The sequence below is a fragment of the Hyperoodon ampullatus genome (assembly GCF_949752795.1).
Source record: "Hyperoodon ampullatus genome assembly, chromosome: 17".
Lineage (NCBI taxonomy): Eukaryota > Metazoa > Chordata > Mammalia > Artiodactyla > Ziphiidae > Hyperoodon > Hyperoodon ampullatus.
Window position 1 is genome coordinate 49,968,899 of NC_136930.1, and position 16,567 is coordinate 49,985,465.

Here is a 16,567-nt window from a genome sequence, read left to right on the forward strand (position 1 = left end):
CCACTCTCAACATGAAAATACAAGAATACTACAAGAAATCTTTGCACACATGTAAGACATGCATATGGTTTCCTTCTACAGGTTTTGACATAAGATGAAAAGAAGAGAGGAAGAAAGGAATGGGAGTCTACACAATATCTATCTTCCAGGGATTAGCACTAGTTACTTTTTACCCTTTCATTTCATCAGAGGTTTATTTCCTCTAGAATTTTCAAGCAACAGATAGTTTGGAAAGTAGATTTTTCTATATGTAGATATTTTTGAAAATAGATGCTTCATATCAGCCAAACTCTGTTGTACATTTTCTATGTATAAGTCCAAGATAATAATCAAAGACTTATTACTAATTCAAGTCTCTAGTTTTTGGTTATTATCTTGGACTAGACATTCTAATAACTAAATTAAGACTATCAATGACAAAATGACCCTAGGACTGTTTCACCAAAAAGTGAGCAGAAAAGATGTAAGACCTGCCAGAATTTTCTCCTAGGAGCAAGGGAAGATAATACCTACTGAATAAAAATGTTAAAGAGGCAGCTCAAGACGAAACAAAGTTGTGTTTGGAGCATATCATGTGCTTGTCCATCTTATACCATATTTAACTGTACATAATTTGTATACCAAAATGAATAACTGTAAACAAGTTAAAGGGAGGATTTGGGGGTTTTTATTGGTTCATCATAGAATCTTGCAGAGTCAACCATAAAAAGTAGATACATTGTTGAATCAGTCTGAGCTAAGTTTCATGCCACTATTTGGAGGAAAACAATGCAAAAAAAAAAAGGGCCAATCACTAGAGAATATGTACACAAGAACATGAAAACCCTAGCTGCGGTACCTCTGAAGGATTCCCAGAAATTACTACAGGTTGAACAATAAAGAGACTGTATGGGAGAAAGCTCTAGGTTTGATGTCTAAGCAAGAAACAAGCTTTGCCTTTATCTTCTATCATTACCATGGGGAATTCACTCAGCCTCTCTGCACCTTAGCTTCTGACATGTAAAGGAAGGGATGTAAATGAATGCAACTTAAAGTTTTGTTTTAGAGAAAGACATGCTTCTTTTTCCCCAAAGGAAAACTCATACGGAAACCCCAAAACGGGGACTTCCCTGGTGGTCCAGTGGCTAAGACTCCATACTCCCAATGCAGGGGCCTGGGTTCGACCCCTGGTCAGGGAACTAGATCCCACATGCATGCCACAACTAAGAGCTAACATGATGCAACTAAGACCTGGCACAGCCTAAATAAATAAATAAATATTAAAAAGAAAAAGAAACCCCAAAACGTAAAAAAGAAGAAAAGAAAGCTACTCTCATTCACCCAGGGTGAGGGGCCAGATCCTTACCTGCTGGGCCTCCTCCCCACAAGCCATGAAACAAGCCACACACCATGAAATCCTGAATAGAATTAGTTTGACCACTCTTGGATCTACATCTAGAGATTTCTTCCCTTTTATGGATCCTACCCTCTCCTCAAGATTAAATGACTGATACATATGGGTTTAAGAAATTGAATTCCCATAGCAAAAATGTCTTTAGGTACAGTGAAGCAACACACATTACTGTATCTGTTATACATCTGTAACCACATTCCTAACTTTAGGCTTATTACTCTCTTATGACGTAGGTAGCTAGTTCACTTGCTATAAGCTATGTGCCATATGCTAGACCCATGCTTCTTGAATAACTACATACCTGAACTTGAGGTTTGCAAATGAATCATCATAAATGAGGAGAAACTGTCTCCTCCCTGTGGCAATTCTTCAGTCAATCTCAAATTTTTCTGGCACTGGTTAATCCATGAGGCTCAATTTAGTAACTATTAATTTTGAAGTATTTGCTGAGTTCACTTCTCTTTATTTCTACTCCTTTTGCCCCCATTTCCCCCCTTTTGCTTCCTGACACATACATTATATCAAGTAGATTCTCCATGTTTACGTATATGGCAGCATATATACATCCCATTTTTTCACGTTTTTGCTCATTTGATCTTCTCCCTTTACCCTCTACTCATTTTCACTTAGTCAAATCCTCCCATGATTCCAGGTCTATACTCTGAATGCATCACCTCTTCAGCCACTATTAACCTTTTCTAGTCATACTGCAACCTTCATCCCATTCAATATTTGAGGCTTGCTCTCTCCTAGCCCCTACGCTAATCAGGACACTCAATGGCTGTCCAAGCCATTTCTAGAACTCACTGTTTCAATTTTACCACCTAGATTACACTGTAAATGAGTTGAAATGAGTTTAACTTTGAATACGTTGACACATCTGTTAGCTGGAATGCAAATTAACCTACACTCCCTCTGCCTACCAAAGGCTATTACAATCTTCTAGGTAAAGAGAATAAAAAGGCTTCAAGCCAAGTAGAGACAATAGAAATCAAAATGAATGAACAGTGGAGAAACAGGACTGGGTGAGCAGTTATTTTAAAAAGATAAAGTAATAACAACCCACATTTTCTGATCCTTGATTCTGTGCAAGGCAAGGTATGAATGATGTTTCTTAATCCTCTTAGCAATCCTATGAAGCAGGCATCTGTTATTATCTTCCAAATATAGATACTGAAGCTTAGAGAGATTAAATAAACTTCTCAGGTTTGCATACTTTTTAGGTGGTTGAGCAAAGATCTGAGACCTAATTTGTCTGAATGCAAGGAAGAGATTCAAAGGTGGGGTTGAGGTCCTGGGTAACTGAGAGGCTAGTGATGCCTTTAGAAAGGATAGCCATCCCCAGAAAAATAAGATCTTGAAAGGATAGTAAGGTATGTTTCAGCTACGCTTGGTTTGACATGCTGGCAAGATCTCTAAGGAAGATGCCCATCAACAGCCAGAACTGTGGGACTGGGGCCCAAATGGAAGATGAGTCACATCTGAACGAGAGCATGAAGAGGTAAGAGTTAGCCATTGGAAGAATGGAAAATATAGCAGAATTCACAATGGAATTACAACAAAATGTAGCAGAATAATAAAAATTCACCTATTTGCATACATGCTCATTTACTCCTCACAATAATCCTGTGACATATTATTATCCCCATTTCATAAATGACTAAGCTTTGGGAAATTAAGTAACCTGACCAATGCCATTCAACCAATATGTGACCAAGACCAATATGTACCAAATTTATAACTCTTTCCACTATTTTTTCATACTGTTTTTTCCAATATACACTTATTCACTGTCACTAAAGGGATAAAACAGAAGCTTGATGACTATTTGTCAAAGATAGCCAAGTGTGTCTTGGGGGCTTGGAGGGTTAAAGGATTAGGGGGAACAAATACATGAGATATTGTTTCCCACCACACACCACAAACACCACAAATTGATAACTATACCGTTTTCTCCTGCACCCAGCATTTAACTCAGACTCCTTCTCAACCCAGTGTTCCAGGCAGCTGCTAGTAAACGACACGCTAGATAAAAACATCTTAGGTTATACAACCGACATTGGGTCTTGTAGGATCATTTTCATCCTTGACCTGAATAATATTTAATTTGTGTACTTTAAATTGTCAGAGTATTCCAAGCTGGCTGGTAAAGGAAACCCATTAAAAGGTTAACATCATAAGCTAGAAAATAGGGGATAATACATCCAAGGGTCTTGGTAATGGCAAATGGAAGCAGCAGTTAGAAAGCAAATATAGTTCAGTTAGGGTGAATGCAAAATGTGTCTAGATTTTTAAAAATAAACTGAACTAATACAAACTGGGGAATGGCTTGGCTTAGAAAGTTGGCGGAAAAAGATTTAAGTGTCACAGTGGACTGCAAGTCAAGGCAAAATCCTGCGCTCTTTAGAAAAGCAAGCATTACAGAAAAATGCATAAACATCAGAACCCAGAAGTATTCTCTGGTAATTCTCCCAAACTCAGGCTCTGCTTAACGCTCTGCTCCAAATCGGGGACATGCAAGTTACCTTCTTCCATACATCTTACCGACACACCCCTCAGTCAGTTCCACCTTCAATCAGTGTTCCACTAAAATACTTCCATGCCCCACTGTGTTCAAGGTAAAATTCAAAATCCTGTCCTTTCCATAGAGGTGCTTCACGCACTCAGTTTTCAACTTACATTTTTGCTGTGAGCTGCTATGACTGCCATTCTCAAAGTCTGAGTTCCAGCCAGGCTCTTGGGCTTATCCTCCCTTGGACACAAGAGGTACTCTTTGGCATCTACATCTTTTCCCCAAAAGGTTCTGTCTCAAATCATCTCCCTTTTTTAACATGTTTTCCACCCACCTCTCCTAATATGTTTTGCTGTTCAGGAAGCATCCCCTAGCCACAACAGCTGAAACAGGATACTTCTCATATCATTTCATGGCCTAAAATGATACTTACATTTACAAATTCAATTTTGCTTCTTTTGTTATTTTGTAATGTGCATTTTCTTCATCCCTAACTAGACTATAAACTTTTGTTTCTATCACTCCCCACTGCCAATTTGCCCATTTCTTTAAAACCTGATTTAAATAATTGATTTGCTGAACCTGTAGATGTGGCCATGGAAAACTCATAGATTGCATTCGAAGCTCAGCTTCATCGCTTAATACCTGAATTATATTGGGGAAGTAGATTCGAAACAGGAATTAGAAGGCAGCTTGTAAAATATTTTAATAAAGTCAATTCAACTCAGTAAGCAATACTGAAATTGCAGTATTCATATAAATGTGTGTGCCATGTATATATGTGTGTATATGTATATATATGTAGGTATACATCCATAAATGCATACATGTATGTGTGCATGTGTATCTGTTCATGTTTGTGTACATGTATGTGTATATATGTGCTGTGTGTGAAATCACATGGTGATTTTCTCTCCAAAAGCTGTTATTAAATTGATACTGTATTTTATAAGTAATCATTCATTTTAAATTAAGGTAGAATCATATCCATGTTTTCCCTTTGCCTGGTAGGAAACCCAAGGCCAAATTTTTGGCCCAATTATTTCAACCAACACATACTCATATGGTCTATTTTCCTTGTCAATCCTGAGCTCCTATTCTAAGTTTTTCCTAGTTCTGATCTTTTAAAATTTGTTTTGCTTTGTTTTGTTTTAGCATGTTATCAAATACTTTTTACATTAACTTATCATTAAATCATTTGAGTAATGGGCAGTCTATAAGGGTATAATACCAATTATTAAATGTCTCTTGACTATGCAAGTTCAAGTATTTTACTCCTCGTTTCCAAAGTCCTCAAATACAAGAAAATAATGCTGACATACAGAATATTAGGCCCAAGTATTATATAAAGAGTCAATTGTAAAGCAAAATCTACTGCCCTTACATTTTTAGTTTAAATTGTAATAAAGTTTGCTACCTGAACCTTTTGCCCCTCTGTGCTGCACAAAGTAATTTTGTCATCTTAACCACTTCTGTACGATGACAACATGAATCGCTCTGGGATTTGAGTAGAACTCTGTCATTATTTCCATGAAAATGTTTTCTTTCTGCCTCCTAATCCTGGAGGATATCCACAAGTCCAACTCTAGGTCAATCCAGTAGCTGGAGAAGTATTTACAGGAAATCTCAATGAGCAAACAGCCTGCGCTCTTTTTATCAACACCATTTATAGATCCCAGAGAGGTGGGAAGTGTCTGATGAGGAAAATAAGTTGTTCCAAGAAATCATTAGGGGTTTATACTTGAGACTGTCTTATCTCATAAGGAAAAAAAAAAGTCCCCTGTAAGAGGAGGAAAAAAAAATCTACCACTGACACCATGTGTGTCCTATTAAAGTTGTTTTTATTTTAGAGTGTTGTAAAAATTGTTTTATATATTTTATATTAAGATCAGAGTAGCTTACTGCTGGGTAGAATTCATAAAAGAAAGGCTCCTTTGGAATTTTCCTGACCTTGCCTGGTTACACATAGACTGTCAGGCCTTCAGTGGCATATGTAGTTGAGAAATCCTTTTTACAAGTACCCATAAAAGAGACTAGTACATGTTGCTCCAGACTACAATTAAGTGGGGCTAAGTAGAGATTCCAGATGGGAAGCTGTAGAGACTGGCACAGAGGTGTGGGTTCGCTCACTCACTCCCTGGTCCCTCCGACAAGCAAGCCTGGCACCAGGACAGGCTCAAAATGCAACTGGGAGAAGAGGTTGTCTTATATGCCCTCCGTCAGCCTCCATGTGATGGGTGCTTGGCACACCCTTGGATTTCTATGTCTAAGTCCAAGATTGCACCTCATCTTGCCCTCTCTAGACTTTCCATGAACTCCCATGCACAGCACATCGGGGCCCACTTTTCTGCTCCTCCATTTCCTCAGACCCTTACCCTCTGAAATGTGAGAATCAGAAAATCTGAAAGAAATCATTGCTAAAAACAAACAAACAAACACAAAAACAAAAAATACCACCACCACCAGGTGCCCATAGTTATCCCCTACCCACTTTCCCAGAAATAAGTAAAAAAATTAAAAAAGTAGTTGGGGGCGGGGCCGCAAGGGAGGGGATACATCCCAAGACACTGCCTAAAGGCTCATTGTTAAGACAGATGAGGCAGGAATTTCAGATACTTTAGCTACTGAGAGAAATGTTTGGGAGCAGGTGGATCTTTGTTAAACCTCAGTTTTATATGATAATCATACATTTACATTTAAGATGTGGCTGCTTATGAATGACTGTCCCAGTTTATAATCACTATAAAATAAACATTACCATTCGCTGCCGTGTGTCCAGAGTACCTGGGAAATAGTACAATTTGCTTAATTCATAGTGACTAACGCAAATCACTGATTTGAAAGGAAACAAAATATTTAGCATAGCAAAGAGGGAACAAAAATTCCCCCTTTTTAGATGCTCTCTTATTCATATAAAAATTTCAATATCTACATTCCTGACAACTCTGAAAGTTTCAAAAGAAAAGAGGTTTTTCTCTTATCCTCTCTCTTCCAAACTACTCTTGAGGTTGGCATGTATAAAACAGACCACATAAATTGCAACTCAAATGTAAACAAAATGTAGAGAAATAAAGAACATATGTCTAAAGCATATTTTCTTGACCCTATCCTACTGAAAATGTGTTTATTTCCTGCTCTTGGTTTAATCCATCACAATCTACAATCATCTTTAGTTATAGTATCTAATACCTAATCCACATGTTGCTGTCAGTTTATATACAGAAAACAAAAATTGGAGAGGTCTTATTACTATTGCCTTTTGAAAAGTAGATGCTTGCAGAGATTCTGGTTCTAAGTTGCTAAATAGTATTTTCTTTTGTATCCGACCAAGTTATTAAAAGCCACTTAAAAAAAAAAAGTAGATGCTGGTCAAGTAATGTCACATAAGAGGAGTGAGTTGTTTTCAAGTTGAAATCGTAGGTAGGGGCAGTTTTTATATTTAAATTGTAGCACAATCCTGAGAAAATACTACGAAAATACAACAAGGGGGCTTCCCTGGTGGCGCAGTGGTTGGGAGTCCGCCTGCCGATGCAGGGGACACGGGTTCGTTCCCCGGTCCGGGAGGATCCCACATGCCGCGGAGCGGCTGGGCCCGTGAGCCATGGCCGCTGAGCCTGCACGTCCGGAGCCTGTGCTCCGCAACGGGAGAGGCCACAGCAGTGAGAGGCCCACGTACCGAAAAAAAAAAAACAAAAAACAAAACAAGAGCTTAAAGAATTGCACCATATTATTACTAACACCTGCAGTATTGTGAGCTGAGGCAGCCATGAGCAAAAGAGACAGAAAGCTATCTGACCATCTGTCAAAGCATCACCTAAAGTACTTTAGCAGTCTGATTGCTTAGATGGGTCAGAAAGAGAAAGGGCATTCCAGACACGGAGCTACTAAATGTGAGGGAGGGGCTCAGAGCCCCAAGGCTCCTGGGCAGCCAGAGAGCAAGAGGGCAGAGAGGAGTGCTGGGTGTGGCTCCACCAAGACAGCCTCAGGGGCAGGGGCACTATGAAAGACTGTGGATGGAAAGAATAATCTTGAAATCACATTTTTTTCCCCACAACAAATTGAGGACCAAAGATACTAAAAGTACAGAAGAAGATGGCCTTAGTAGGAATGGCTGAAGCAAAGCAAAGCCAGTGGGCTCAACACTTCGGCATTTATGAAATGACCTTTGGGGTATGTTTCACAAGCTATTTCAAGTGGGAGGACATTGGGAGGGGGTGGTGATTGCAGAGTGTCATGTTTTTAAAAAATATTTGTAAAACAAAGTAAAATGATGCATTGGGGTGGAGGGAGAGACCGTTTAAAGTCAGCTACTTCGATGTTGGACAACCATAGCTTTTATCTTTGAATTTTATGATAAGGAACAAGGAAAAGGTACAGGAAAACTTGAGTTTCCTGGGCAAGATATTGGTCCTACTCTTGGCTTTACCATTAATAACTTGCTACATCTCCATGGACCAGGCAGAGCCTCCTGGATCTCAGCTCCTTCCTCTTCCCTAGTATGTAATGGAAGATCAATGATGTTCATAAAACATAGCCATTGAGTCAAGAGCTAAAAAATCTTTCCCTTAGGTCTTCAAAAGATCTCCTTGATTCAGATCTCTGATCAAACGTCACTCCCTCAATTTCCCTGAACACCCTACATAATACACTCCCAATCCAATCTTTCACTAGCTCCTTACCCTGCTTTATTTTTCTTCACATAGCTCCCATCTCCACATGAAATTATGCACTCATCCACTTTTTTATTGCCATGATCCCACTAGAAAAAACACTGTAAGAACTTTGAGCAATATCATGCCTAGACCAATGATTGGTACACAACATTGCTCAATAAACACCTGATGAATAAATTAAAATTAGTTATCATGGGACTTTACATATGGGACAGAATATTTCAGGTTGAGGTGGTGTTGGCCAATCCTGTGAAAGACTACTGTCACCTCCAAATGACATTCCCACCAACCCCCGCTCCCTGTACGTGAACGTTTTCCAACTTTGTACCTCAGCAACCATGATTCTGTTCTTCCATTTGTCATTTAAATTTCATCATAGCATGTTTATATTTTTCTATTAATATATTGTCTAATGTACAACATAGTCCAGACTTGAAAGTTCTTCCATTTAAAACTGCAAGTTAGGGAATTCCCTGGTAGTCCAGCGGTAGGGACTCTGCACTTTCACTGCTGAAAGGGTGCAGGTTCAATCCCTGGTCTTGGAACTAAGATCCTGCAAGCCGCGTGGTGTGGCCAAAAAAAAAAAATTTTTTTAAGTAATAATAGGGCTTCCCTGGTGGCGCAGTGGTTGGGAGTCCGCCTGCCGATGCAGGGGACGCAGGTTCGTGCCCCAGTCCAGGAAGATCCCACATGCCGCGGAGCGGCTGGGCCTGTGAGCCATGGCCGCTGAGCCTGCGCGTCTGGAGCCTGTGCTCCGCAACGGGAGATGCCACAACAGTGAGAGGCCCGCGTACCACCAAAAAAAAAAAAAAAGTAATAATAAAGCTGCAGGTTATATATTAATAGAATAACTTGGTCCCAACAGGATGAATTCTATTAGTGTGCTCAGGGTGGGAGGGAGGGAGTGAAGACAGTTACATCTGCTGTGAGTGCAGTCTTCATTTTTAGTAGTCTGTTCTTTTTTCCCTTGTTTCCTACACTCATTGTTCAATTGTTTTTCCTCTAACTCATTGTCAGTCTTTCCCTCTTTCCCATTGTCTTTTACCATCCCCTCCTCTTTCTTTCTCCATCCTCCTGCTATCTTGGCAGCTAAAGCATAGGTCATATGCAGACTTTACAAGAGTCTTGCTCAGTCTTTGAGGGTTCACTATCTGTGAAAAGGAAGGAGGAGGAAGGAAGAGGATGAAAGCTGCCAGATGTAAAAGGCTTGGCAAATGCACAGTACAGCTACTGGAAAAGTGGTCAGTTCTTGGTCGTAAAACAATGCTCTTGGGCTTACAGTTCTCTTCCTCACCCTTCACATAACAACCACAAAACCTACCGATATCTTTTGGCAATTAGTCGTAGAGTCATTGGATTTTAGGACTGGACTGGATCTTAGAGATTGCCTACCTCAATACCCTCAATTTAAAATGAGGAAATAGAGGCCAAGAGAGGTTAAGTGACTTGCCAAGGGTCATAGAATTAATGAGTTGACATGGTGCAGAGACCCAGATCTCCTGATCACCAGACCGGAATCCTGAAGAGTGAGAGTCAGAAAAGCCCAAGGTACTCCACAGATTATGTCATCAGAAATGAAAGAAAAGATAACTAATCAAGAAAAGTTTGGAAATGAACAGTAACTTCAAGTCATACATCAATCCATGACTTAAGACATTTCCAAATATTCTTTCACTGTTTAAAAGCAAATAAGCATACAATAATTAAGGAAAAATAGGCAAAAGCATTACACTGTTGTTTTAAAATCTTACAGCCATTTATTGTCTCATTTCTAATAATTTTCAGTGTAATATCTTATATACTTAGGACTACTCCATTTCGCTGACCTCTAACTTATGGCTTCCAGTAATGAAAAGCAGCTGATTTTAATGTGCCCATGCTCCAGTGTGAAGGAGGCTAAGGCTGCGTTTGTGTGCAATCAGGTTAAGATTGGCTCCAACAGGAGAAAAATCCATACATATGTTGAAAAGATCTGAAAAATGCCTGTATTCCCGACCTGATTACGACTTACATTTTTGCATGGTTTGTCAAAGCAGATCACCGAAATCAAGTCAAGATGTAAAATGGGATAAAGTGGTTTTCTTCTCTATTCTTCCATTAATCCCCGTGACCTATTGAAGAAAGGAACTTTTTCCTCTCTCACCTGAGGCAAGGTGGGATACTCCACTGGAAGTTATGCCAATTTTTGTCAATTGGTGCTCAATTTCCAAAATTAACTTTCTAGTTTTCATTTCCTACATTTGTAAATAGAAGTTATTTTATTGCAGAGTCATTTCCCATTTCTATCAACAATCCTATGTTAGTTCCCTTTTTTAAAACATAAAACAAATTCCAATATAACTTTTTAAACCTACTAACTTTAAAGTTTACTTAAAAATTGAATTTATTAAACTGAATATGTAGATACAGGGATTAGAGCAATAGCTGGTCTCTCCTAATGTCTATCCTAATAAATAATACTTGGTAAAACCTAAATGTAAATTAAATAAGAGTTCATTGCTGGTTCACTTGTCAAAAAGAGAATATTAACAGATGATACATAAACATTTGTTTTGACATAATTTTAATTGCTGACAGTGTCAGGTTATTATCTATTAAGACAATGCACTGTTGCTTGAAGCATAAAAAATAAAAATGCAATAAACATTACAGGTTAAAAATTTAGCTGTTACCTACAAAATTCTCAAACAAGACTGGGGCTAAATCAAAATAGTTTCAGAGGGGAGGGGAACGTGCTGGCTCTTGTTACACATAAGCATGTTTGTTATAGGAGCATTTTCAGGTTAATTTTTGCTATTAACGTAAACCACAATTGGGGGACCACGTTGCTGGAAGAGGAATGGGGGGGGGGGGTAGTTATATAAACAATATACAACAAAGAAAGTCTTTATTTCCAATACCTGAATACATCAGGTTTGTTTTTAGGTACAAGGTTGCAGGTTAAATGCTCTCAGCTATCCAAGAAGTGGCTTATTAGTTTTGTAAGAAAATATTTTCTTATATTTTGACTGAAAAATACCCAGTTTAACTGAACAAAACCATCCTTGTTAGTGAAAAGCAGACCCAAAAAAACTTTGTTTCAAAGACTCAGCAAAGAAAAGCAAAACTAATTCAAGAGGAAAAGCTGCCTTCCTAATAGTAGCTTCTGAATCTGGATCTAATAGTTCTCAAAGGCCGACTGGAGTCTTCAAGTCTTAAGTTTTGTCTTCTTCCATGGATCATAGACATTCTCTATGAGGCAGCATAATATGGATATAAATCCATTCTAAGCAGATATATGTTCCCTCTCTGGGCTGTAGCCACAAAGCTGAAAAGCTATGCCCCAACAGCAAGATCGAAAGCAAACAAAAGTTCTGACTGTTTCATGGGGCAATTTTCTAAACACAACTTTCTTTTTTGCTTTCCTACTTTGTGCACTAGAAAAATCCTAACTTCATCTTTGGCAATGCGGCATCCGCTAGTGATAAAATAAATAGTAACAAGAGATTATGCTTTCAGAAGCACAGCATCAGCGCTAAGAACTGCATTTCAACATACTGACTCGGCTCCAGCCAGCACCTGAGCTATGTACACTTCTCCTAATTTGTAAGTGGGCCTAATCCTGCTATTACAGAATAATTACTACAAATCAGCACAATTACTACAAAGACACAAATAAACATACACATACCAGTAGCTGTTTTCCACAAATTATTATCAAAACAAAGAGAACTGGCTAATTGTGGTAACATTAAGACAATGTTTATTCCTCTCAGTGTTTGGGCAAGTTTATTTTAAGTTGTCATCTTCAACTAGTAATGATACAGATGATTTTACAGATTCCATAAACCTTTCTAATCTAAACTGTTCTCAACTGAAAGTTGGCTACTTCTCTTACAGCAAAGGCCTGATTTCATAAGAACTGGCTTTTATGGTACATTAGCAAAAAATGAAGAAAAGTAAAAAACCAGCACACACACACACACACACACACTTTTAGAAATCTCATTTTAAAAGCTCATTTGTAATGTAGTCTTCTAAATTATTTTCAAGGTACCATGAAATTAAATATTCATTCTTAAATATTTACATTCTTCACAATTTAAGCATTCGTCTCTAAGGAAGTATAATGTGGAATATTCTCACCAATGTTATTATCAGGTTTCCCTCATGGATAAATACTTTTTTGGGAGCGAGAGTGATTAGACAGGAGGAGAATTCAGAAAGCACACAGCCCACAATAGGGATTATCTGAACTCACCTCCTGGACAGTGCCTCACGGCCATCTTACATCTCCTGGATTCAGCGATCGTTGGACATGGTATCGTGTCTTTTGCTGGCTTTTTAACAATTTGCCGTGTTCTGGTTTCCAGACCCCACTTAAATCCACATGTGCGATTATTTCTGCTACAAGTTCCCCATTCACTCCAATGGCCAACCTCACATCCTTCTAATAGAGAGAAAACAAACACAGATGACAATTTGGTATACATTTCTCCACCATCACCAAATTTACATAGCAGTGTTTCTCTAACTCCCCCACCTTCAGATACCAAAAATGAAGTTGTACAGCCCACAAGACCTGTATACACCTTTCAGGAACTTTAACTCTTTGAATTATGGAGTTATAGATAAAAGTAAATAACTGCCACATAAGTACTTTAAAAATTACTACTATTTGTCTTAGTTCATTTTTTGAAGGGATGCTACTGGTCCATTCTAAAGACATTGAAATATATAACCTTTAAAACTTTCAACAGCTAAAACCTACAGTAAAAGATACTCTTTTCATACCATGACAGGACACAAAATTTTACAGGTTAATTCTGCATGCCCCACCCTGAAATTCACAAGTGTGTTAGTTTTATTTTGGAAGTAAGTATATGATGATAGGGAGTGTTTCGCATTTTCTGATTGTCTCAATTCTTTTAAAAGGTGTCTTACACCGTAGTATATATTTCTTACTCCCTAAATTGATACTGCACATTACCATAGTTTGAAAAGTAAACAAATATGGTCAGATATTTGAAAATGTATGTTTTGCCTAGATATGTAAGCTTTCAGCATCCCCTTTTGTAAGTTCATATAGTGGAAGAGTATGTTACTCTCCAATACCCTGTGATGAGAGGAATGGGAAGGAGATAAAAGCATAAAAATATGCAAAGTTAAACCTCCTCATCAAATTCACCATTAAAAACCCCATCACACTAGCAGATGAGGACTCAGGCCTAGAGTCCACACACCATTAGTATTTCCACATTCCAGATCTCAGCAGGCATCATAGGAACTCTTAGATTTTTCAAAGCTATTTAAGATTTTTATTTAGGGGAATGCATAGGAATCTATGGTTAATTTGTTAATAGTTAAGGGTTTCATAAGCATTTCCACTGAACATTTGTAATAGGTGTGGGTCTTGCCTCTCAAAAGCGAATTCAACGTTTTGAATATGCTCTTCTAGTGACCTTCTTATTTTTCAGTAAGGTGTTGCCTGTATGCATGTATTAACTCACACATATATAGGAATATATGCACACATTTCTTCAAAAACCTCTCATTTAAATGTGTTCTCTGCAAGCTCCCAAATACATAATTACAGACTACTTCAAAATTTCTACAGGGAAAATGTTCTCAATTTAAGTCTCCATTTTAAAGAGATGGAAAGCCTCATTTAGAATACATTGCTCTGTTGTACACCATATCAGATATATAGCATGTCAAATAAAATTCAGGCATGGCAGAGGTGGGAGTGGTGAAGATGCCATCACACCTAAGATTAGATTGAGGCATTTATCAAAACATAAGTACTGACAGATCTTTACCTTTTAATCAGTGGTATAAAATTACCGAAGTTTTTTTAAACACTCAAAAAATATACAATTTACAAAATGTGTATTCCTAATTATTACTCACAAACAGCATATATATGTATATTAAATTGTGCATTCTACATATCTAAATTTAGTAAAAGTAAAATTGTTTTAATGCACTTTGCAACATTCAGTCAATCATCAACAAAGTACATTTGGCACAAAAAATCTCTTCCCAATTGATTTTTTTTTATACAAATGGCTAAGCAAGAAGCTCCATAATTAATACACATAACAATAGTGATAGACTAGCTAGCCACATGGGACTGCTTGAAAATCTTGTTTTTCTTCTAAACAAAATGTTTTTCTCTAACGGTTACTAATAAATTTATTAAGATAATTAAGAAATGGATGTATTACATAGATAATAAAAACATTATTCTCAGCATTTAAGTGGTTTAACTTAGATGTAAAACTAACAAATTTTGAAGCAAAATGTAATATATGATACTGCCCAACAGCATAAAGTCAGCAAAGAACTTAAATAATTTTCAGTTCTAATAAATAACAAGAGAACCGATTACTTTCTAGGATGAATACATCCAGCATGCATTTTTTTCCCCCAAGAAACGGGTGTTAAAATAAAAGTTGAAGTTTGAAAGTTACATGGAAAACTACTCACCCACACATTCCATGGTTTCATCTAATGGTGCAAAACCATCTGGACATTCCTCAAAGCAGCGGCCTCTATGCAAATAAAAGCCTACTTTGCACTTGGTACAAAAGTCTTTGCTAAAGCAAGAATCACAGTTTTCTATTCTGCATCCTAAAAACAATTTTAAAGAGAAAGAGAAAATTTCAGTCAAAAATTTACTGGTTTTGCAAATAAAACTTTCACAGACTCACCGGTTAGCTCAATTGGAATTCTAGTGGTCAGAGAAATATGTGTTCAACTCATTTGTTTCCTCATGCCATCTCCCTCTAAATCACTCCTACCTCTTCCAACAGCTCACCACATCAATAGGCTAAGACAAAATTCCAGCCCGGGGCCCTAGGCAGCATGAGACCCTTCAGAAATTTTTGCAACTCCAAATGGGATTAAAACGAAGGATTAAAAAGAAAAACACTCCCCCTACAAATTACATTGCTGGTGGGATTGAAATCTGTCCTGCTCTTCCAAAGACCTACTATGAAAAACACAATGGGAATACTCTAATCAGTATCTTCTGTTCCAAGACAGTAAGTTAAAATTCTGTTTAATGCATTTACTTTCATCAGAGGGTGTCTTAACTAGGAGACGTACTTTAAATCATTTTTTGGAAAACCCATAATACGTTTCCATTTAGTCTTCACAACAATCCATCAGCATGAGCAGTGGTACCCCTATTTTACAAATAAGGAACCTGAGACTAAGTCACAAAGCTGGTAATGGCTGAGCTGGTTCTGAAAGCCCCCAAACGGACTGCCTTCTAAATCTGTTCTCTTTTCTCTATAACACACTAACTGAATTTCGTTGGAAACAGTTGGTGAAAGAGAAATGCTTTCAGTTCTGCTGGGTGTGGTTTTGAATCCCAGCTCTGCCCTTACCAGCTGTGTGACTCTGAACGGCTACATGCCTCTCTGAGCCTCTATTTCCTTCTGTATAAAACAGGGATGTCACTGACTTTACAAGGTTATTGTGAGGATCTACAATAATATATGTAAATCGACTAGCTCATAATCGGTAGTCTGCAGATACAAGCACCAGTGAATTAGAAACAGAAACATGTATTTTTCCACTAAACCATTCACATTACAAGGTGTAAAAAGAAGCAATAATTTACAGGCTTGTATTCTAGGTCAGAGTCCCCTGTATTCGAGGAACAGCTGGGCCAGAGGTATTGGTTTGTAGGGGTGAAAATAAATAAACTCTAAACTACTCTTCAAGGAGAAGAAAGGAAAGGTCAGAGAATTGGCTAATTGAAAGGAGAGGTTTTCAACGGATTACAGTACATTATTACTTGTAACAGATTTAATTGATGGCAATTAACAGCACATAAAGCTCTATGAAAACTCCCTGGCAACACTTTTATTCTTTTAGCAAGCCTCTGAGTGCCAGTACTATATTTGGTGATTTAACGATTCAGAAAAGCTTTAAAAACTAGTTTCCACAACCGAAGATATAATTGAATAAAAAATATAACCAAAACATGAAATCATTGAA

General features: G+C 37.8%; 1 protein-coding gene across 3 annotated transcripts in view; it reads right to left on the minus strand.

Annotated features, from left to right (window-relative positions):
- Positions 1-16,567, minus strand: part of RSPO2 (R-spondin 2) — a gene marked incomplete at both ends in the record, with an annotated part of 156,388 nt that overhangs the window by 43,360 nt on the left and 96,461 nt on the right. For 2 of the 3 annotated variants that reach the window (XM_079722408.1, XM_079722407.1), the window contains 2 exons: positions 12,819-13,007; positions 15,047-15,190. In XM_079722408.1, coding sequence (XP_079578534.1) covers positions 12,819-13,007; positions 15,047-15,190 — 333 coding nt within the window. The remainder of the gene's footprint in view (positions 1-12,818; positions 13,008-15,046; positions 15,191-16,567) is intronic. The other variant, XM_079722409.1, reaches the window with a different exon arrangement.